General features: G+C 35.7%; 1 protein-coding gene across 3 annotated transcripts in view; it reads right to left on the reverse strand.

Annotated features, from left to right (window-relative positions):
• Positions 1-9,044: 9,044 nt before the first annotated feature.
• AEBP2 (AE binding protein 2) overlaps positions 9,045-25,208 on the reverse strand; it is a 64,946-nt gene continuing 48,782 nt past the window's right edge. For 2 of the 3 annotated variants that reach the window (XM_054591378.1, XM_054591376.1), the window contains 4 exons: positions 20,638-20,705; positions 15,145-15,258; positions 12,790-12,816; positions 9,045-12,269 (listed from right to left, as the gene is read on the reverse strand). In XM_054591378.1, coding sequence (XP_054447353.1) covers positions 12,224-12,269; positions 12,790-12,816; positions 15,145-15,258; positions 20,638-20,705 — 255 coding nt within the window. In that variant the 3' untranslated portion in view covers positions 9,045-12,223. Of the gene's footprint in view, positions 12,270-12,789; positions 12,817-14,608; positions 14,650-15,144; positions 15,259-20,637; positions 20,706-25,208 lie in introns of those variants that run through there. The other variant, XM_054591377.1, reaches the window with a different exon arrangement.

Genomic DNA, 25,208 nt, shown 5'->3' on the forward strand with positions numbered 1-25,208 from the left:
AAACACAAACCTAGAACTCTTTAATTCTGTGAAATCATCCTTCAAAAGTGAAGGAGAAATACTTCTCAAACAAAAATTTAGGGAATATGTTGCCAGTAGGTCTGCCTTGAAAGAAATACTAAGTTCTTCAGAGAAATTTCAGAGAAATGATATAGGTCGCTGTAAGAAATGTCCAAGCCTGTAGCAAATTTTTGAGCTTATTTGAGCCAAACTGACAATGGTCCTGAAGCAAAATCTCAACAGACTGAGAAAATGCTCCAGAGAATGGCAGTTTTGCAACTTATTTTATCCATCAGAATCAATGGAGGAGACAAGGAAGGTTACACGAAATCTACTGCTGGTAGATTTGGGGAGGTGCAAGAAAGCAAAGCGGGGAAATCTCTGGGATTGGATAAAAAGTAAAATGGAGACACACTGCTTTTACATTGGTGGGTGTAGAATGGTTAACAAGCAACATTTACGACACATAGATATAGTATGTGAAGAACAAGATAACAAGGGGTTCTGTGGTCTCCTGCTCCGGTGTGGTGGGTGAACCCTGAGAGGTCCAGGAAAAGGGGTTCACTGTGACACTGGTATGTTAGGTGTAGAAAGACAATAGACAGGCTCACTTAAGGTAAAGGGTGACCTTTGTCAAGGAAGCTACAAGTCTACGATGTGACTCTGTCATGACTCATTTTTGATTAGAAGTTCAATGTTCAGAATATCCTATGTGGTTACTTTTGGTCTCTGAGTATGCAGGACCACCATGCAGACCTCCCCTGAGCTTGTCAGGTTTAGTATGTGACTTTTTTGGGGGGGAGTCCACGTCAGATTCTACATAAAGAAGACCACAGGCCAAGATGGAGGTGTAGGTAAATATACTTTGCCTCCTCACACAACCAAAAGGACAACAAATCTATAAACAAAAAATAACAACTGCCAGAAAATTGACAACCAAGGAGCTAAAGAAACATTCATCCAGACTGTTAGGAAGGGGAGACACACGCAGCTGGGGTGGAGAGGACACGTGACAAGGTGACAGCTGGAGGACCAGGCGGGCGAGGCAGCAGCGGGCAGACCAGAGGTCCCACATTTGCACGCGAATAAACCAGGAGGAACAGCTGGGGAGCAAGACAGACTGCGCAACCCAGAGTTCCAGTGCAGGAAAAGAAAGTCTCAAAACCTTTGGCTGTAAAGACCAGGGCGAGTCGCAGCGGCAGGAGAAACTCTCTGTCTCATAGGTGAGTCCACTGGAGAGCGCCACGGGGTCCTAAAACATATACAAACCCACCCACCGAGGAATCAGCACTAGAAGGACCCAATTTGCTTATGGGTAGCGGGGAAGTGACTGAAAGCCAGCCAAGAGCCAAGCAAGCATCACTGTTCCCTCTCAGATCCCTCCACAACACATGGTGTCACAAGAGAGCGACGTGGGGTGCCCTGCCCTGGTGAATACCTAAGGCTCTGTGCCTTGCAACCTAACAGACAAGCTGAGACAAAGAAATATGGCCCAAATGAAAGAACAGATCAAAGCCCCCAAAATAGAACTAGGCAATGAAGAGATAGCCAACCTATAAGACACACAGTTCAAAACACTGGGAATCAGGATGCTCAAAGAAATGGTTGAGTATGGTTCCAAAATGAATGAAAAAATAAAGACTACGCAAAATGAAATAAAGAAAAATACACAGGGAACCAACAGTAAAGGGAAGGAAACCAGGACTCATATCAACGATTTGGAGCAGAAGGAAGAGATAAACATTCAAAGAGAACAGAATGAAAAAACAAGAATTCAAAAAACTGACAACAGGCTTAAGGAACCTCTGGGACAACTTTTAAATGTTCCAACGTCCGAATCATAGGGGTGCCAGGAGAAGAGGAAGAGCAGAAATTGAAAACTTATTTGAAAAAATAATGGAGAACTTCCCCAATCTGGACTAGGAAACAGGCTTCCAGTTAGATCCAGGAAGCTCAGAGTCCCAAAGAAGTTGGACCCAAAGAAGCACATACAAAGGCACATCATAATTATATTACCCAAGATTAAAGGAGAGAATCTTAAAAGCAGCAAAGGGAGACAGTTACCTACAAAGGAGTTCCCATAAGACTATCAGCTGATTTCTCAAAAGAAACCTTGCAGGCAAAAAGGGGCCAGCAAGAAGTATTTAAAGTCATGAAAGGCAAGGACCTACATCCAAGATTACTCTATCCAGCAAAACTATCATTTAGAATGGAAGGGCAGATAAAGTGCTTCCCAGAGGAGGTCAAGTTAAAGGAGTTCATTATCACCAAGCCCTTATTATATGAAAGGTTAAAGGGATTTATCTAAGAAAAAGGAGAAGATCAAAAACTATGAGCAGCAAAATGACAACAAACTCACAACTATCAACTGAACCTAAAAAAAAAAAAACAACAAAAACTAAGCAAACAACTAGAACAGGAACAGAATCATAGAAATAGAGGTCGGGGGGAGGGGGAGAATGGAGGAATAGGTACAGGGAATAAGCATAAATGGTAGGTACAAAATAGGCAGCAGGAGGTTAAGAATAGTATAGGAAATGGAGAAGCCAAAGAACTTATACATACGACCCACGGACATGAACTAAGGGCAGGGCGGGGGGGTATGCTGGGGGGACAAGGGGGTGCATGGCAGAAGGGAATAAAAGGAAAAACATGGGGCAACTGTTAATACCATAACCATTAAAATATTATATAGAAAACTAACTATATCAGCCTTGATAAATAAATGGCAAACACCAAAAAATTCTACCAAAAAAAAAAAAAAACAACAAAACATGACCACTAGAGAAGGAATAAGTGAGGATAAGATACTTCATGTGGTTTTGTACCATATTTACCTTGCTGTTTGTCATAAATTAGAAGTAATTTCAATTGCTAGGCAATAAAATTAGTATTAAGTGGAATTGCTTGGAATCAAACCAAAAAAAAAAAAAGTGAGCAAAACATGGTTCCGATTTCCTTGACACTAAGATTCTTTCAGGTGTGCTTCTTCTTTTAAGTGTGCCATATACACTCAAATAATTAACCACTTATCAAAAAGGCAGAGTGATTAGTAGTATCAGGCAGATTTGGTTCAAACTCGCAGCTCAGCAACCTGCTAGCTACAGTCTTGGGAAAGTTACCTGAGTAACTCATTTGTAAAACAAAAATAGTGAAACCAGTATTTCATATGTAAACTGTATAGATTAAACGTGAAGCATATGCAAATGCCCCAAACCCTCTACCCAGCTATTTCTAAACGTTTACAAACACAGTGCATCTTGAAGCTTCCTCTTTACTCTAGCTTCATAAATTAGCTAGAGCTAACAAGTATGTGGACTTTCTCTAGTAAATGCATAAAATTTTAGAGCATGAATTTTGCGGACCTCACCCCAGCTATGCCTTAAATTTTTCCTATGTCTTATATTTATCAGTTTTTAAAAATAATGTCTTGCTTAACACTTCGTAAGATGAAATCTTTTGGAACAAAAGGGGAAAAAGTAGGGAGTAAACTAGTTTTATATTTTCCCCAAGGGGTAGGTGAAATGATCCTAGAAGCACCTCAACCTCCAATCTTCATGGACAGGCATCCAAGGCAGACCTGCCAGCCCGCATTCCCAGCCACAGAAAACACCTACTACACACGATCTATGCTGCTCATTATGATTCACTTCTGTGTTTTGCTTTTCCCTTCATTTTGATTCTGGCAAAGAAAATAAACTTCAATTATTTGATACTAAAGTTGCTTTCAATACCTGTCTCATGTTCAAATTTCCTTATAAACTATAAATATCAACTTATATTATAGTTCATTTCAGAAAACATTCCCTATGTTGCTAAATTCCTAAGTAATTTGCACGTCACAAAATAAGCTGTAATACTGAAGACAAAATAATAAATGTATTACTATTATTATTGGCTCAGTCCCATGTTAAGGCGGCTGCTTTTCACTATTTGGAAATATAACTACACGAAACTGCCAGTTTGAGCATTACATACTGTGAAGGCAAGACCATTTTTAAGTGCTTGAAGGGCATTTTTAATGTTTTACCTCTCAGATAAAATGGGCAACGTACTGTACTCCATTATTACTCTAGTAATTTCTACATCTCATTTTGAAAGAAAACACATGTAATGTCACAATAAGAGCAACAAGGAGCTAAAAAGGACCCTTAGTCTAACCCCCTATCTCACACCTGGAAGCAAGTTTGGCCTTAATTAATAGAAAATACGTTTGATGAAGACCTGTTAAGAAAATGTATTACGTTCCCCAGGAAAGAATTCTAGTATTCCTAAATCTTGGGAAATTGCAGTGAAACTTGTAAAAACATCTTTGAAAATTACTATTTACACTCTAATTTTCCCTTTGGAGAGCAAAGAAAAGCAGCAGCCTGGTCTATCTTCCCACCGACCACTCCACCAGACCCAGCTTCACACCTGCTGCCAGGCAGTCACTATCCATGCTCTCCCTGAAACCTTTCATCGTTCCTCATCGAGCTTCCATACAAAGCCCACACTGTATGCGTGCAAGGCAGGCCCTCCACAGAGGATCCTCCCAACCTCTGCGGACTCACCACCAACCACTCTCTGCCTTCTGCTTCACTTAAGACACCAGGCTGTTCCACAACATGGCACATGGAGATCCCTGTCTTAAACTACGTCTGCCCCTCCATTCTCCAGCACTAAGTCCCACATGATCTTTAAAAGGTAACCCTAAGCCTTCTTCTGAGGGGAGCTGGCCCTATGCTCCAGGGCCAGCCCAACACTGTGCTTCTACAGTACTGCAGGCCTATTTCCAGCACAGCACTTCACACTGCACAGAAATTGTTATTGTCACTATAATCTCTCCACATCCAAGTCTGGAAAGTAGGAACAGAATACCTTATTTTTATTCAGAGTACCCAGTGCATGCCAGGTACTAAATAGCTACACAACTGCACTAAACTTTGCCTTTTTTTCACATGCTATTTCCTCTGGCATTCACCTTGTCCTTCTACATCAAGTTCAAAGGTCACTTCCTCTGGGATAGCATTCACAAATTCCGCAGGAGACCTCCCAAATTCTTACTGTCTTTGTGATCTTGGAAACATGGCTTAATCTCTCTGCACCTGCTTCCTCCACCATGAAATGGGAGTTAACAGCTTCATAGTTATGAGGACCGAAGAGGCTAATGTAATAGAGCCTGGCACTTGCTGTTTGATAAATGTTCACTATTCCTATTACTTAAGTACTTAATGTTAATGTCTACTTATCCTACATCATCGTAGAAAAAATTTAAGATGACTCATTTAAATTGGTATTTGGTACATAAGATGTAAAGGACAGTCATTTTTCTATTCCTAAAAAAACAAAAAAAACCAGTGATTAACTCAAACCATTCATCATTCTTTCCCACTCCAACACTTGCTAAGTCTAACAAAAATTGTTTCTTGGCTCTCATACCACATGCAAGCTCCCAGTTTCCTGCCTCCAAATACCTACCTCTAAACTTACCTCCAAATACCCGTTTCAACTTTTTACCACCATCCAATTCATCTGGATCCAGTCACTGATTATGTTAATAGCCTTTTAACTGGTATTCCTGCCTCTGCTCCCTGAGAGCCAATTCTTCAAAGAGCCATCAAGTGGTATTTTGAACACATGATTCAGATCGTAACTCCTCTCTGCCCAAAACCTTCCAATGACTTCCCATCTCCTCAAAGGTAAAGTCCCTTCCCATCAACCCAAGCCCTACAACACACCAGGCATAATGAAACGTGAACACCAAGAAGCTGTAATTAATTTTTTGTTTTGTTCAATGAAGCATCACCAATACCTGGGCTCATGCTGGCTTAAGTGTTAAGAACCCAGTACGTATTTGAATGCCCCTGCCAGAAGGGTTTTATATTTGTCCTCTCGGCCAGGAATGCTCTTCCCTTATATACCTACATGACTTCTCAGCTCCTTCAGAGCTTTGGCCCAATGTCACCTTATCAACTACCCGACCTAAATTGTACCACATATCCTACCCCTAGCCCTTCCCCTACTTTTTCCTCAGAGCACTCACAAATGGCCCACTGTGTATTTTACCCATTTGCACTCTGCCTGTTACCTCCCATCCACACATTTCTGTGTCTTAAGATCAAGGATGTTTATTTTGTTCACTGCTGAATCCCCAGTACCTACAGCAGTGCCTTGCACTTGCAGATGCTAAGATTTGCTTTCTATTAACATTCTAATTAATTTAGGCTGACCATGAACTTCCTCATATTCCCAGTAAAACAGCAACAAATTTCTTTGCTACGAATACTTGTTCTAGTATCTCCAGTATAAATACCTAAGACCTTTCATTCTAAGTCACACAACCTTAAAAGCTGAATTATAAAATTATGATTAATCATGTTTTTAAAATCCCTTCAGTAATGTCTTTAATACTGCCCCATCACATCCCAGACAGAAGTCTTTTGTTATTTAGTAAATCTTAGACTTAAGCCAGGAAGAGTTCAGATAATTTAGTGTCCCCAATACCTACCTAAAACACGAACAGCCAAAAAAATACAGAAATACATCATTAAATAAGCAAAAAATGTAAATATTTATTTACAGTATTTACTGATCCATCTCAAAATTATACTGAGTGAAAGACATAACAGAGCACATACTGCCTGATTCCATTTATATAAACTTTTAGAAAATGTAAACCAGTCTACGTCATCAGCGGTTGCCTGGGGCTGCTGTTGGGGCTAAAGGGAAGGATGAATTACCAACAGGCATTAGGGATTGAATGGGAGGGGCCGGAGTTGTTCTTTATCTTGTGTTGGTGATTTCATGATTAAGTGCACGTGTAGATACTCTTCTACTTGATTAAAATGGATTAGAAGACACTGAAATAAGGTGTTGAATTACTTTTGGGACTCGACAGGATTGGAGGGCTTTTTATTACCCAAGGATAATGAGAAAAACTAAGGAACCTACATGATATTCCTCCAATGACAAGACAAGACCACATCCAGAGTGGGTTTGAAGGGATCATAAAATGTAAAGATTCAAAGTGTACTCTTTAAGCCATGTTCATTCAAAACAATGGGAATACGTGCCATTTTAATCTCACAACAAGTCCTACAGGGCAAGCGATAATAATATGCGATTTCACAAATAAATTGGCACTGTGAGTTTAAGTAAAACTTCCCAAAACCAGTTTCAGCTGACCTGAGAATTAATCCCAGGCAATTCATGCTCTTAACCCACTTCCCACCTTAGAATGACTAAAATTTAAACAGTAAAATTTAAGTATTGGTACCATGCAGGGAAAAGAGTATTCACATCAATGTGATGGGAGTTTATTATATTGGCACCACCTTTTTATGAAAATATTTTGGCAATACCAAAACCTGTAACAGACACAACTCACACTTTTAGGTTCCCTTCCAGGAAACTACATTTTAGGAATCTCTCTCCAAGGATATTTTCAAGGATTATGTTGTATTAATTTTATGACAGAAAATATGCAAACTATCTCCATGTCAACCAATACAGAATGCTTAAATGATTTATGGTATATCACATCTAGCCATAAAAAGAAGAAAGCTCTACAGGGGGAGGCAAAAGTAGGTTTCTGGTTGGTTGTATGGAAAATAATAAACTGTTTCATGTACTCAGAACTGTAACCCACTGTTACACCCTGTATATGGATGCCTTGAGTAAAAACCAAATCCTAGAACTGAGTACACAGTAACAATTTAAATATGCACAAAATAAAAGTTTAAGAGTAATTCAATAAAATATTAATTCCAAGACCAGAAAAGTGTGGCCAGTTGAAAGTGATTACTTTCACTATTATCCCTATTCTATTTTTTCAACAATTATAATTTTAGTAACAAAAAAACAAAGTTTTTAAACTTTTTTAAAAATTACTATTGGTGAGAAAGACTTTACTACTGACATTTTAAACAAATTCTGAATGAACTGCGCTAACTATTCTGAATTACATTTTTTTAAATCTTTTTTTTTCATTACATTTATCCTCCTCATAACCTGAAAGATGTACAGGAAAGAAGAGAGATACAGAGAAACTTAACCCCTCTTCTACAAAAAATGACATTTATTGTAATCTTTTAAAGACATTAAAAAGATACTCTAGTACAAAGATGATCAATTAAAGCTCTCTTAATTTATAAAATTCAAAAAGATATCAACTCAGAATCCTTTGACCCACTCTTCTGCAATGCTCAGTAATGTTCACATTAAACTACTGATATTTGCACTGGGCTCAGGGATCAAGAGTAAATGCTCATATTTTACAACCTATTATTATTATTCCCTAGCTACACACTCTCCTAAAAAAAACTACACTTTTCTAAAAGAAAAAAAGCCCCAAGGCATATCTTATGCAAGACCTATTGGGGACCCAAATATAAATTTCTGAAATAATTTTCAAGAGGAACATATTAAAAAAAACAAAAATGGTTTTGTTACAAACTGAATTATGTAAAAATATAACAAATAATCCTTTACATAGAGATTTATATAACATTATCACAGTGTGGTTTAAGCCATGTTTCCTCAATCCTACTGTTTTATACGACCACAACTCTCCAAAATATCTTACTATAACAAGTACTGACCTATAACTCACTCAACAAGGATTTCAGTGACTATTTTGTGCCATGTATCCTGCTAGCAACTGACTATGGCAAAAACACTGAAACAAGTTTATAATTGGTATTACAATGTGTACAAGATTTCCTCTCTCACACTGTGAAAAGCAGTTTGGTAGAGTGGAAAGAATACTGATCTAGAAAAAAACATGGGTTGCAATTTCTGCTGTTAATTGCTTCCAAGTGCTTTTTAATTTTCAGAGTAAAAGAACCATGTGTTATATACCATGCAAACCTGATTCAAAGAATAAACTGGACTATGTAAACATTCTTTTAATTTTTAGAAAAACAAGAATACAGCATTTCATTATATTTTAAAGGTTACTGAGGCTCATGACCATTAGAAATGACAAAAATAAATACATAACTCTGCAGACTTATTTTACATTAAGGCTATAGTGTTGAAATTGCAAAACATGCTCTACCAGGTCAAAGATTCTTTAGAAATTAAAAAAATATATATAACTAAAAGAAATTTTTAACAAAATTTTACTAAGAAATTAGCTTCTACATTTTTTAGAATGGAAAAATATTTTTCATTTCAATCCCCCAAAATGTAATTCTCTTAAAAAAAAAACACTCAAATGATATATATAATTTAACTCCCCCTTTAAAAAGACTAAAAATATTAGCATTTCCATGTGAGTCTGAAACACTAGGCCTTGTTATACAGATAAAATATATCAGTTTTTCAATATAAGAATTTGCCTCTCAGTGAACTCTACAGAAGTACTGAACACTTTCTTTGTAAAGTCATGACTATAGAAAGCCCCACACAAACTGTTATAAAGACTTTGACCATATATTCCCATTTTTATATTTTATTCAAATATCTAACACCTTTGTTAACCATTTGTTAAAAATTCAATAGCAAACATATAAAGTAATTTAAGTAACTGCTACAAATTCTATCCTTTTAAGACTACTTGAATATTTAAAACATTTTGTGAAAGCTAAAAAGTTTTACAGTCAAATATTTACTGATATGATTATCACTGCTTTCAATGAGAATAAACCGAATCTTAAAATACGTATTCAAAGTTGATTACTCATTTTAATTTCCTCTCATCTGACACTCAAAAGTAATGTGTGTCCACTTTAAGGAAGATTTATGTATGAAAAGTTTATTTAAAAAATAAACAACTTTAAATTTTACAGTATTTTCCACTTCCAAGATTCTTTTAGATAGAATAAGATGTGCCTTGTGGTTTAAACATCTAATTTACAAAATCTCATTTAGTCCTAATTAGTAAAACAAAATCTGGAAACACAAGTGGTAAAATATTAAAAACAATTAAGAAATCCAATGTAAAAGTATAAAAAAAAATCCACCATTTGTTGCAGGTACCTAATGTGGCAATATTTAAGGTACAGTAAACAGCTTTCACTGAAATTTAATATACTGGTTCATTACCAAGATTAACACTATTATATTAAAATCTAAGTGGTGTGGTCTAGGTTTATTTTTCCAAAAATTTTACCAACGGTACCAGGGATTGGCAAATTTTTCCTTGAAAGGTCAGAATATATATTTTAGGTTTGCAGGCCAGAAGGTTTCATAACTCAACTCTGCCACTGCAGGAAGCGAGCAGTCACAGACAACACATAAATGAATGTGTATGCCGGCGGGCTGCAGTTTGTCCACTGCTGAACTAGGCAATGGATCTTGAGTTAGAGACTAATTACACTTCAGATACCATGTTATAAATGTCATATATGGGAGTTAGGAGGAACAATATAGATGGGTAGACATCACTCAATAAACATTATAAATTAAAATGTTCGCACTTATACTTGCCACTCATAATTGCTGGTATATAATAATGTTTACATACAAGTTAAATACTCTTTCATTATAATTTCATAGTTTTTGGTGTAACAATATCGGACCAAAGTCAAATAAGCAGCAAAGTATCATGAGTGTTTGAGTATTTGGAGGCTAACGAATAACCATGAAATTTGATTGACATCTAAATATTTCTACACAATGAAAAAACTCCTTTATTTGTTGTACCCCTAAATAAAGTATTAGATGTATACTTCAGATGTTTTAAAATTTAATTGAATTGTTACAATTTTGAAGCTAAATGTGATTTGCTTTTGTTTTATTAGAAAAAATACTCAGGCAAGGTCTACAATCATCGGTCAATTAAGAATGACTTACAAGAACATGAGGCAGTAAAATAAAAAATACAGGTACAAACTATATATCTGAAACACTTCTATTTGGCAATTTTTTAACAAACCAAAATTTTAAAAGAACAAAGAAGATTGCAGATTACTTCGCAGATACAGAATAAAGCAATTAATGAAGTGCTTAAGCAAAAGAAAACAATAAAAGGTAAGAAAACATACTGCTTTTTTTTAAAAAATAAAATCACATTTGCTACAGATCATATGGATAATACCCTATTAAACAACCATTCCAGAATGTCTTATAGTAGCAGTGCTTTTATTTGCACTTCATTTAATTTTATATGACTCATTTCATGTATATAGCTCTTTACCCCACTGTTAACGAATAAAGTCTCCCATAGTTTTTATTTTTAAATATTTTTAAAGTAAATGAGAAATGATTTATGTATCATGGAACTTTCCCATTTTGGAACCAAAGGTTTAATTCTATATTTTTGTCTATTCTTTATTTTAAAAATTTAGTGTAAAAACTGCTGGTTTTTATATTACTGTAGTAAAGTGAAAACTCCTCAATCAGGAGTATTTTCTGCAGTTTGACTGCATATAACCACATACTTTACAATATGTCCTTCCAACAGTAAGGAAATGATTGATTTCACGGTCACTGTCAGAAATGAGTGCCATAATTCTATTATGGGTATAGGTCCTCCTCCCTCAAAGACTTTCTGGAAGGATGTTCAATGTGTTTTGTTCTTAAAGATATTAACAGTAGTACATAGTCCCTTAAGTCTGCAAAAGACATTTATTGTTAAAGAAGGTGCTTTATTAACAATTCCTCTGGCAGCACTAGTGAATTACAATATCCTTCAATATTATTTCTACCCATAATATATACATTTAACTTTCATGCCTCTAGAAAAACATCTACAGTACATCTCATAATATAAAAATATATTACAAATCTGCTGAATTATTTACAAGCAATGTTCTATTATCTCTATGCAACATTTGTTTGATACAATACTAACAAGTTACACATATTTCCATTTCTGTAAGTTAAAAAAAATCCATATGGCTTCTTGCTTAACCAAGCAAGAAAGTGATTTTATTTTCCTTTTCAAAACCAACTTTGGTGCATAAAGGATTCAGTTTGAAGATACTTTAAAAAAAATACAATTTTTCTTACGTTAAGAAAAAAACTAATAAACCAAATGCGTTGTTGCTAAAAAAAAAAGAAAAATTAGAGGCTTATGTAGGTTAAAATGAAAATATGAGGATTATTCAAATATTTGAAATAAAGGTTTTTCAAAAACCGGTAACAGATTAGTTATATAGGTAAATATTAACACACTGTACTCCACGAGAAAACCCTAGTCCTGAAAAGGGAGCCACCAGACATACGGCAACACTCTTTAACAGAAATTTTCAGCCCTAATTCGAAAGTCGAATATTTAGTCGATTGCAAATGTCGTTCACTGTTTGCTTAAATACAAATTGAACACTTTTCTTATCAGAGTTCTGCAAAAGAACACAAATGGCAACCAATCACATCTAATTATCATAATTGATAATTTTCATTGTCTAAATATTTCCTAATGGCTTCAAAATCAATAGACACTGTCAAGACAAATATTCTTACAGTGTTTTTGGTATTTGTAAGGGCGCACATTGCAATTGTTTTTCTTTACAATATAAACTACTGTACTCATTAGGGGGGGGAAAAGCAGCTTAAAGCAGCAAGCATGCAAAGCCTTTAAGAAGCTGTTCCACTAAGTTGCCAGAAGAGTGTTTGCTCAGTCTCCCACAGTACCATTCCATGAAAATGTGGATATACAGTAATATATTAATATATTCCACAGAAGAGCCTACTTCATTCACAGAATGTTTACACTAAGCATAAATATTATTCTAAATATTGGATTAAAAAAAAAGGAAGGGGGTTGACTCTAATGTGCAACTTGTTCTAAACCCATTGTCAGTGACTAAGACTGCAGGTGTCCCCGCTTGTTTGCTTTTTATGTATTTATTTATTTTTTACCTCTTCAACCTCTTCTGCGGCATTGTTCTAGAAAAAGAGAAAAAAAGGAATATTCTTTCATTCAACTGTATCAGAAACACATTAGGTAATTCAAAGAGACATTAAATATATTTATAAACTATAGGCAAGGTGACTGTTGATCATTAAAATTTATTTCCAAAGCATTCACATATAGTAAATGCAAATTTAGTTACATAGTAAAGCTTTCTAATTAATCCTTTTTATATAGCCTGCTAGTGTATTTCTTAAAAAGAACTGCATGTCTAACAGAGGCATTTTAACCAACTAGTACTTTAAAATCTAATGTTAAAATTCTAAAATAGATTCCTTTTCGCCTTTTAAAGATATTTTAGGTTTGCCATGATTTTATTTTGAGATGTGCATAAACCACAAATTATTTCTCCTAAAACAAGTTAGAGTTGCTTTTTCTCTTTTTACTTAATTTCGTAAGTTTTCCCTATCAAAACCCCAAACATTGTTAAGATGTTACACCACAGCAAATGTAGGCGGTTCTATTACTCTATACCACTATAGGGTAGACTAAATTCTAATTTGTGGAATAGCAGAATGCATGTAAAGTTTAAACTCAAAAATAAATGTTAAGATTAGGGGAACGGGAGGGTACAGTTAAAAAAATTACCTCTGCAGAAGCATCTATGTATCTTAAGAACACCTTCATTACTCAAGAATAAAATAAATAAGTATTGTAGAATTACACTATGAGACAAGCAATTCCTATGCCCTTAAGAACATCAGTGCTGAGCTTGAATGATTTTTTTTAAGTCACTTTCACTAAAATATCTAAATTGCTTCCCATATAGCGTAAGAGGAAAAAAAGAAGTTGATTCTGTAAAAAAAAAAAGGGAGACCCTTAGAGGAGAAGAGCAGAATGCAGGGCAGAAACACTAAAGTTAAGGCTTCAACTTATAAAGATTCATGCCCCTTTGTCAACTCTCTGCTAAGAGATGTTTACAACCACTTGTAATAGCAGGGTGGCTCTCCCAAAACATCACTTTTTTAGAATGCTAATTTTAATTGGTCCCTTGTAACAGTAATAAGCAGAAATAACCCTAAATTTGGTACCAGTAAACAAAGAATATTCAATTATTTCTTAAATAGTGACTTTCCCCAATTTTTTGGTATTAGATTTTCCTAAATCTTCTCCTTTATGGTCATTTTGTTGTTCTCTATGCTAATTAATTTCTTGATAACCTAGCTCATTCCACCAAAAAACCCCCAAGATTTTATTGTATTCAGCACTTTTACCATAAGATACTTTTTAAAAAACTTTTGGGGGTAGAAAAAACTCAAGACTCAGTGTTTCCACCTGGAAAGGCCAATTATATTAGAATTTCATTTTCAGAAGATGTCTCAAGATATAAAAATCCTATTACATTGAATAACCTTCCAAGAAATTGAGTCAGGAAATAAGCAGAATCTTCAAGGTGTTAATGGTTTCAAAATTTAGCATAAGACACAGTCTTTTATGACAGCTAAAATTCATATTTGGGATTATCTTAGTCTTATCCAACCTATTCCTATCATAAAATACATATTAAAATTTCTTTTAAAAATATAGAAAGTTTGTTCATTAAGAGTGACCTTTCAGCATTTTCGCCACTTTTGAAATCACCCTCAAGTGCAGTCACCTATTATCTGTGTAACCTTGGGCAAGCTACTGAACCTCTCGCCTCAAGTTTTCCAATCTGTAAAACAGAGAGGAGTAACATCTACCTCACAGGGCTGCTGTGAGGCTGAAGTATACATAAAGCACCTAGCAAAGTGAGTCCACACACAGTCAGACATGTTGGCCTCTTCTCCCCGCTGCACCCCCGCCCCATACTTCATAAACACAGCATACTAAAACAAAGATCAGATCAGAAAATTATTAGAAATGTAAACACTCTGGGCTACCACTAAAAAACAAACTAATATATAAACTGCTCTTTTGAAAAGTTAGGTAAGAGTCTAAGTTTAAAAAACGCTATCATTTACTGTATTTAGGGCAGATGCAATATATTCCCAGGTCCACAAAAGTCTGATACTATAACAAGGATTACACATTTAAATAGAAGGAACTTATTTTCAAAATACTACGTATATTACAATTAAACTACTTAACATAAACCTGGAATTAAAGCAGCACATAAACTTTTATCAAAATGTTATCTTTCTCAATTCTATAATTTATGAATCTTTGTGATATAATTGACATTTAGAAAGCTCCAGAAAACAAGATTATGTTTGGTATTGAATTCAGTCCTTAAAAAAATTCATCCTAACTTTACACCCAATATTCAGAGACTTAAAGATTACAATTTGGAAAGTAAAACATCAACTCAAGAATTAAATTACCTGTATATGTTTGGGTCCAAAAGCAAGGCAGTATCTTTGGGTAGCTTTGATAAATGAACTACTTTAGTTTTTAATTGATGTCGTTCACTTTCATTCACCCACACGTCAGGCAGACTATAAATTAAAAAACAAGTCATACACAAAATAACATTAATTTTCATTTTACCCCTCATACACCTTCACATTACCAGCCTTTCCTGCTAGTGTGATAGGGCCACCAGTGGGATGGGAAGAAATAGCAGGGTAAAATTTTAGGCACAAATTAACCTAAAAATACGTATTAGAACACACTGCCTTTTAGCTTCCTGAGTGAAATTCAGTTGAGCTTGACCTGATGGAAATCTGACACCGAGTTTCTCTATGAAGAAATAAGACGTAAAAAGATATATTTAAATGTCCGTATTCTTAGTATTCTGGAAATCAGTCAATCCAAATACAAAAATGCTTTTAATGTGAATTTCCTTATAGGAATAAATTTCGTTGATTTTAGAATTTTCATTACATGAGCCTTTTCAAAAAAGTGGAATTTGGTAGGGGGTTTTACTTATTTCTTCATAAAGAACCTGGTTGTCAGAACTATAGGGTGAGCAAAAACAGGTTCAGAAGTTGTTTGTATAGAAAAATAATACAATAATACAAGAATTAGTTGTTTTGTGTACTCACAACTATAAATCTACTTTTGTACCACTCTATATGTTTATAACCTTAAATAGTTCTTACAAATCAGTATGGAAGATGTGAACATTCATTAGAGGAAAGAGAGAGGGTAGATGAATCACATCAACCATCAATTCACCAGACACAGTTTAAAAATGATCTTACTTTTAATCACAGAAATGCCAAATTTAAGAATGATACTAGCCAGTGTTGATAATAAACCAGAGAAATAGCCTCTCCAGTGTAGTAGGTGGGATTAGAAATTGGTAAAAATTCAGGAGGGCAATGTCTATCAAAAACTGAAACTTTCTGCATAGCTTTAGATAGATTTTAGATAGAATCTGCATAGAGATAGATTTTAATATCTCTTTAACAATAGAGAAAAATCTCTACTGTTTTTAAGTATATTTTATTGATTATGCCATTACAGTTGTCCCAATTTTTTTCTCCCCTTTCAGCCCTGCATCCCTACTCCCTCCAGCACCACACCCCCCCAACTCCCCACCTCAGTTCATTGTCAATGGGTCATACAGGAGTTCTTTGGCGTCTCCATTTCCTATACTATTCTTAACCTCCCCCTCTCTACTTTGTGCCTACCCATTATACTTCTTATTCCCTGTATCTTTATTTCCCCTCCCCTTCCCCACTGATAACTCTCCATATGATCTCCATTCCTATGATTCTGTTCCTGTTCTAGTTGTTTGCTTATTTTGTTTTGTTTTTATTTTTTTAGGTTCAGCTGTTGCTACTTGTGAGTTTGTTCTCATTTTACTGTTCTGATCTTCACAGTTTTGATCTTCATTTTCTTAGATAATTCCCTTTAACATTTCACATAATAAGGACTTAGTGATAATGCACTCCTTTAAAAACACCTCTATAATGGGTAACCTCCATGTTTAACAACAAGCAGCTTATTAAAGAACTTTTACAGGACTATTTTTAAATGTCTTACAGTAGCATTTCCATAAAATCTGGAATGGAAGAAGGGCGAAAGTGGTGGGAAATATATTCTATACTAAAAGGCGTGTAATAGTCACAGTATTTGTAAAAAACTAAATAGATTTGTTTATATTGTTATACTAATGTACACTATAAACTGCCAAATGAATTTAAGAACTTTTAATTCATAACACATTCAATCAGAGTTTGGAGAACAAAATTGTAAAAATATTACTTCATATTCAGAACTATTAACCACATATTGCCAATTTTTGAAAAATAAGTATACATAATTTGATTCTATTCATTTAAATTTATTCTATTCTTGTTGCTATCAATTCCATCCAAAATGTCTACAATATCTCTATTACCTATTATAAGAAAAAAAATTTTAATGAAAAAAAAGAAAATTAAAATTCGATTCCAGTCAAGAGGGAAGCTTAGGTAGACATGCTTTGTCTCCTCCTGTAACCACAGAAAGAATTCCAACTAAATCTCAAAACAAGTAACACCCAGAACTGCCAGAAAATCGAACTGTATGCAAGTCTGACAACCAAGGATTTGAAGAAGCCACAATCACCCAGACAGGTAGGAAGGGCAGAGACACAGAGATAGGGCAGAGAGCGGAGGAGACATGGTGTGGCATGGAAAGGCAGTGGCAGAGCAGGCATAGGCGGTCCCACATTCACATGTGGTGGATAAAAATCTGGAGAGATACACTGGGAGCGAGAGATCCCAGCCTCCAATCAGACTGCACACACAGCCCAGGGATCTAGCACTGGGAATATAAATCCCCAAAACTTCTGGCTGTTAACACCAGTGTGGATTGGGACAGCAGAAGAAACTGCAGATTTTAAGGAAACTTTGCTTAAAGGGCCGCATAGTCTTAAAATGTACGCAAACTCACCCAACTCCAGGATTCAACACCAGGGCAACAGTACTATAAGGGCGCCAGTCGCATATGGGGAGTGGGTGAAGTAACTGAAAACAGGGCAAGTGCCAGGCAAACCTCCAGAAGCCAGGGGGCAGAATATTCCCCTTTCCAAACTCTCCCTCCAACACACAGAGCCACAAAGCAGCGAAGCAGGCTGCTCCGCTCTGGCCATTGTCTAAGGCTCCACCCACACAATTTATAGGTGTCTTTTATAGGGCGTCAAAGCAGCTCTACCCTAATGCACATACACAAATACAGGGAGGCTCCAAATTGAGGAGACAAAGAAATATGGCCCAAAAGAAAGAACAGAACAAAACCCCAGAAAAAGAACTAAACGAAATGGAGATACCTAACCTATTAGATGCAGAGTTCAAAAACACTCGCAGTCAGGATGCTCAAAGAACTCACTGAGTAGGGCAACAACATAAGAAAAGAAATGAAGGTTACACTAAGTGAAATAAAGAAAAATCCAAAGAGAGCCAACAGTGAAGGGCTGAAAGCCAAGATTCCAATCAATGATTTGGAACATAAGGAAGAAATAAATAGTCAACCAGAACAAAAGAAAGAATTCAAAAAATGAGGATAGTGTAAGAAAACTCTGGGACATCTCCAAATGTGCCAACATCAAAATCACAGGGATACCAGAAGAAGGGAAGAGCAAGGAATTGAAAACTTATTTGAAAAAATAATGAAAGAAAACTTCCCTAATTTGGCAAAGAAAGTGGACACACAAGTCTAGGAAGCAGAGAGAGTCCCAAACAAGTTGGACCCAAAGAGGACCACACCAAGACACATCATAATTAAAATACCAAAGTTAAAGAGAAAGAGAAAGATCTGGGTTGTCCTGCCCTGGCGAATACCGAAGGCTCTGCCCCTCCCAACGTGGCACACTGAGACAAAGAAATATGGCTCAAATGAAAGAAGAGATCAAAGTCCCCCAAAAAGAACTAAGCGATGAACAGATAGCCAACCTACCAGATGCACAGTTCAAAACACTGGTAATCTGGACGCTCACTGAATTGGTTGGGTATGGTCACAAAATGGAGGGAAAAGTAAAGGCTATGCAAAGTGAAATAAAGAAAAATATACAGGGAAACAATAGTAAAGGGAAGGAAACCAGGACTCAAATCAACGATTTGGAGCAGAAGGAAGAGATAAACATTCAATGAGAACAGAATGAAAAAACAAGAATTCAAAAAACTGACGACAGGCTTAGGAACCTCTGGGACAACAAACTTTAAATGTTCCAACATCTGAATCATAGGAGCACCGGAAGGAGATCAAGGAAACAGACTTCTAGGAGATCCAGGAAGCTCAAGGAGTCCCAAAGAAGTTGGACCCAAGGAAGCACACACAAAGGCACATGATATTACTTTACCCAATACTAACATAAGGAGAGAATCTTAAAAGCAGCAAGAGAAAGGGAGACAGTTACCTACAAAGGAGTTCCCATAAGACTATCAGCTGATTTCTCCAAAGAACCCTTGCAGGCAAGAAGGGGCTGGAAAGAAGTATTCAAAGTCATGAAAGGCAAAGATCCAAATCCAAGATTGCTCCACCCAGCAAAGCTATTATTTAGAATGGAAGGGCAGATAAAGTGCTTCCCAGAGAAGGTCAAGTTAAAGGAGATCATTACTAAGTCCTTATTAGATGAAATGTTAAAGGGACTTATTTAAGAAAAAGAAGATAAAAGCTATTAGCAGCAAAATGACAACTCACAATTATCAACAACTGAACCTAAAAACAAACAAACAAACAAAAGCAAACTAAGCAAACCACTAGAACAGGAACAGAATAATAGAAATGGACATCAGAGGGGAGGAGGAGGAGGAGGAAGAATGAGGGGAAAGGTAGAGGGAATAAGAAGCATGAATAGTAGGTACAAAATAGACAGGGGGAGGTAAAGAATAGTATAGGATATGAGATAGCCTAAGAACTTGAATGTACGACCCAAGTACATGAACTAAGTGGAGGGGGCGAGAGGGGGGTGGGGCAGTGTAGTGTGGAGGTGAATAAAGGGGAGGAAAAAAATGTGACAACTATAATAGTATAAGCAATAACTTATATCAAAAAAACCTATGAACAATAAAAAGGCAACAATTCACAAATAACTGAACCTTTAAAAAAAAATGAATTAATTAATCCTAAGCAAACAACCAGAACAGGAACAGAATCATAGGTATTGGGATTATTTGGAGGGTTATCAGCTGGGAGAGGGAAGGAGGAGAATGAGGGAAAAGGCACAGGGATTAAAAAGCATAATTGGCAGGTACAAAACAGACAGGGGGAGGTTAAGAATATAACAGGAAATGGAGAAGCCAAACTTATATGCATGACCCAGGGACATGAACTAAGGGCAGTACTGGAGAGGTTTGCTGGAGAGAAGGGAGGTATCAGGCAGAGGGTGGCAAAGGGGGGAAAACTGGGAGAACTGTAATAATATCATCAATTAAATATACTTTAAAAAAAAATAAAATTAAGATGGAAATATCTAAACTAAGAGGCATCCGGGTGAGAAGTGCTCTACAAGGTACTAAAGCTCAAAAAAAAAGGTAATGTTGCTAGAAAAGCTGGTCAACTACTTTTTCTATAAAATAGCATTAATTCTGTACTGGACAATGTTTTAAATAAACTATTCAAACAAAGGACAACTAAAGCTGCTTGCATACTACTTGAGGGTCATTTAAAAATCCTAAGTATAATCACATTCTATTAAAAATAGCTACATCAACTTTTATCAGAAACAGTAAAAAGCTAGTTTTAAAGCTTATACCTTAGGCCAGCCAGGTACTATAAGGGTTTTCAGAGATTCTCTCATTAATCCTGACAACCTCAAAATACTTCATAGTTTAATTTCTGTAAGTTACTTATATTTGAATCCAATAATAAAAGTAATTTTTGAGTACAATATTTTAATAAAAGACATTAGACTATTAATTACATATAGTGTTTCAACTACTTACATGTCTTCAGGCATCCAATGAAGTAAAAGTTTTATCTTTCCAGAATCCTCTTTTCTTTTAGCTATTACCTAGTAATGATAAGAAATCATAAAAATTATTTGTAACACATTATTCTAATATATTGTTAAAAAGGCACTAATAATCCTAATCAAGAACTTTTAAGTGTTCATATCCTAGACTAGATATTACCACTACCACATCTTGCTCTGTCCCATTTTGTAGCAATTTCACCTTTGATTATATATTTTCACAAAGAGAAAAAAGGGACTGAAGAAGGTCTGTATAGCCAAATAGAAAAACTATATTATCTTTGTTAAGGTTCTGAAAATACTATGTTCTATCTACTAAGTCTGTGGCTTAACAGGAAAGCTAACTAAGAATCCACACTGGCTGGAGTATTTTTAAAGAACACAGAGTAAAGAAAAAAATAACTCTGGGAAGGGAAAAGTCTATAATTTACAACTAGGGTATTTTTTGTTTGCTTGGGATTTCTTTGCTTGTTGGTTGGTTTGTTTTATTTTAAATGAAACATTAGTCAATCCATGTTTAGGTATGATTTTAAAGAATCTACCTATGTTAAGGAATGGGTCAACCTGAACAACAAGAACAATAGAAGTGTTAAGAAAAACAATATTCTTGTCATTCATTACCAGATTCTGAAAATTAAGGTAAAACTTAAATAAAAAACAGATCACAGTATTTCATAAATCTTACAACTTCCATATTAACAAATTTATCACTTTAGTGTTTCAATAATCTAAACATCAATGTTTTTACCAAGTTTAAGTTCCAAAAAGCCACACACAATTACGTCATCCTCAAAACATATTAGAACTAAGTAACGACAGCACTCTATGCATATATAAAACACTTTCTATCTCCATTATTTAAAAATTTATAGTTAAATACCCTAATTATTGACTTGACAATGAGATTAATTAAAAAGCCCAAAGACAGATCTAAAGATGCTAAAACAAAATACCTCTACAAAGAAATAAGACATGGAAACAATGCAAACCAACCAAGCACAGCAAGCCAACTGACTTGTAACTAGGAATCTGCTGACCTCTTCTGGAGAAGGCCCGAAAGAAAATGTTTCAATTAAAGAAGACACAAATTAGGCAAACTGCACAGGATGGTACTTCACAGAAAAATATGTTTTTCTCCTAATTGTTTCATTATCAGTATGATTATTTCCTATAAAAATGTGATAACTAGAACACTTAAATCTGTAGTTGATATTGAACATTTTCACTGCTAAAAGAAGTGTTTCTGTTTAACACACAACTTTCCCTACCCACGGAACTTCAGAGAACTTGTTCACCTAGCTCCTTTCTTTTCTATTTTGTCAACAAAGACCTTTTCCCATGATGGATGTCTCTTCCTTCAAGCTTCCCCAGGAAAAAGCATTCTCCAGATTTAAACTCCACCCTTTGCAATTTTTCCCTCAGTCAAGGTTACCTCTGCCTCTGCAGTATCACTTGGGGGTGCAAGTCCCTCATATTCTTTGTTTTTTAATTTATGACAAACATGGGTTTCATGTTCTTCAATCTTCTCAGGTGTTTTCTACAGCTAGAAAACTTATTTTTGTCATCACAGACAATTAGATTCTCAGTAAATTTTGTAAATTTTCCCCCGGACTCCTTATATCATCACACTATTTTTAGTTCCCTCTCTCTTTTTTTTCTGGATCATCTCAAATCCTCCCATGGTAAACCTCAGGATTTTACCACAAGGAGCTGCTCTAATGAAAGCATGTGAAAGTTGGGGCTTTGCTTCGTAAAACACAACCTTCTTTATCACTATCATCACTCACTACTGTTTCCTAATATGTAGAGATACTTGCTCATTACTAGACCATCATTTCATTAGGTTTACTGCTTCTTAAATGTTGATGAGCTCCATAGCTCAGTCCTTAAATTTCTTCTCTTTTCTATTTCTACTTAGTTCCAAAGTAATCTTATCCAGTCTGATACCTTTAAACACCACTATATGCTGAAAACTACCATATTTGAGCTCCTCTGTGCTCGAACTCCCTACATGACACAGGCACTATATAGCTCTACCAAAAGTGCTGAAGTTACACCTCTTAATATTCTCTCTTCCCCAGATCTGCCACCACCACAGCCTCTATTTTAAATGGCATCTCCAGCCCTGACCCAATGTGGCTCAGCTGGTTAGGCATTGTCTTGCAAAGCAAAAGGTTATGGATTCAATTCCCAGTCAGGGCGCGTGCCTGGGTTGTGGATTGGGTCCCTGGAAGGGGATATGCAAGAGGCAGCCACACATTGATGTTTATCTCTCACATCAATGTTTCTCTCCCTCTCTCAATAAATAAATAAGTATATTTTCAAAAATGAATAAATTGCCATCCATCCTTTTGGCCTGTTGCTGCGGCCACAAAACTGAAGTCATCTTTCCTCTCATTATCAAACCTGACATGTAATCCATCCAAAATCCCTGTCAGTACTACTTTCAAAAGAACCAGAATCTAACCTCTTTGGCTTCTCCATTAGAACCATTCCAATCTCCTTTCACCTGGGTTACTGGGAAGACTGATCCCATTCTCCCTGCTCTCTGATGTACAACCTGTTCTCACAACACAAAAAAACCAAAGTGAGCATATAAAAACCTATGTGAGAGGAAAGAGATCAGTGAGTTTTTTAGGGCAGGAAATGGCGGCAGAGATGAACTAAAGTTTATAACAGAGAAGATTTGAGTAACAGGAATGTTCTGCACTTTAATTGTAATAACGGTAGTTTCACAGTTTAGTGGAACTATCAAAACTCACAGAATTAAATACTTTAAGTAGGTGTTTATATTATTATACCCTAATAAAAATTATTTTAAAAATCACATCAGACCATGGCTGCTCAAACTTCCTGAACGGCTTCCCATCACACACAGAATAAAAGCCAAGGTCTTAGTTCAACAAGGTTTTTCCCTAGTACCTCTCTGACTTTACTACTCTTTCTGCCTCCCTCACTTCTTCCAGCTAGCCTGGCCTCTTCACTGTTTTTCAAAATACTTGGCATATTCCCATTTAAGAATTTTGTACCTGGTCTTCCACTAGCTGTGATGCTCATCCCCTAATGGCTTATTTCATCACTTTCCTTTAAGTTCTTAAAATTTTACTACTTTATCTTGTTTATCATGTCTCTTCTACAAGAGAGTAGTCATGGTTTACTTTTTTGTTTGAATCTATTTTGTTCACTGTGACATAAGCAATACGTGACACATAGTAGGTGCTCAATATTTAAGTGAATAAACAAATTAACCCAAATGCCACACTCCAGGTCTAGTGCGCAATCCTATGGAACAATTACAGACCTACCAAATCATAAACCTATGTCATCAAAATTCAAAGGACTTCCAACCATCTCTGCTGAGCAAGGTGCACTCAGTTTTACTTTGTATTCAAATCCTCTAATTCTCCTTCCAAACCTTCCATTCTTATTTAGATAACTGTATTTTTAATGTTCTTTACAAGATTATGGTGGGGATGGGTGGGGCAGGGGGAGTGGTGGTAGGGAAAGAGACAACTGTACTTGAACAACAATTAAAAACAATTTTTTTAAAGAGGAAGAAAAGATTATTAAGTATGCTATATCTTTCTTCAAACCCAAACTCACACTCAAGCGTTTTGATCTCAGAAAAAGTATTCTTTCCTTTGTGTCTAATCTTTTCATTTATTGCCTTTAATTTTGTAAATCAAAATCAAAATCGGAAACTTCGAATTGGAAGAATACAAGTACACAGAAACAGTATATATGCCCCCAAAAACCTCATTATTATGCAAGATGGAAAAAAAGCAGATTGAAGTCAGTAGAGACTGATATCTATATCGACCTTTTGTACTTAAATTTTCATGCATTTTAATGGAAGTATAAAAATAAAACCCTAATTTAGTATATTTGATATCTCAAAAGGCAAAATTAAAGAATTTCTTTTACCAGGGATCCAAATCACTAGGAGTGTACTCTAAAATTTTTACCTCTACTAACTTACCTTCCCCCAAACTACAGCAATTTAAAGATAACTGGATAATAAAATGGCAAGGAACACGTGAAGAGAGAACGATTAACTCCTAGTTAACCAAAAATATACTATGCATTGCTTTCTCAAATTTGATACTTTCCCTTTCCCTATGTTGACCAACATATTCATTCAACAAATACAATCAGTTCCTACTATGTGTCAGGGACAATCCTAGAAACCTGGGATACATCAGCAGAACAAAACAGAAGTTCCTCCTTCACAAAGCTTTAATTTGACAACCATCATCTTACTTTCTGTTGAGGTAAGGAGGCACATGCAAGCACAGAAGGATGTGAGCTAAAAGGTGTCTAATGTTCTACTTTTACAAACAAGGAAACTAGGTCAAAAGAAGACACCAACTATATATGCCCAATGGTCCAACTGCCAAACCAATATTCCCAAATAGCTCAAATTAGAGGCTAAAATATTCCATTTATGTGGTGATTGCCAGGGAGGGGTTGGGGGCGGTAAATGGAGAACAACATAGGGTGGATAAATGGGGATAGATGGAAACTTGGCTTGGGGTGGTAAAC

The sequence above is a fragment of the Pteronotus mesoamericanus genome, unplaced genomic scaffold (genome assembly GCF_021234165.1).
Source record: "Pteronotus mesoamericanus isolate MK-2021 breed Mesoamerican mustached bat unplaced genomic scaffold, CSHL_Meso_final scaffold_21, whole genome shotgun sequence".
Lineage (NCBI taxonomy): Eukaryota > Metazoa > Chordata > Mammalia > Chiroptera > Mormoopidae > Pteronotus > Pteronotus mesoamericanus.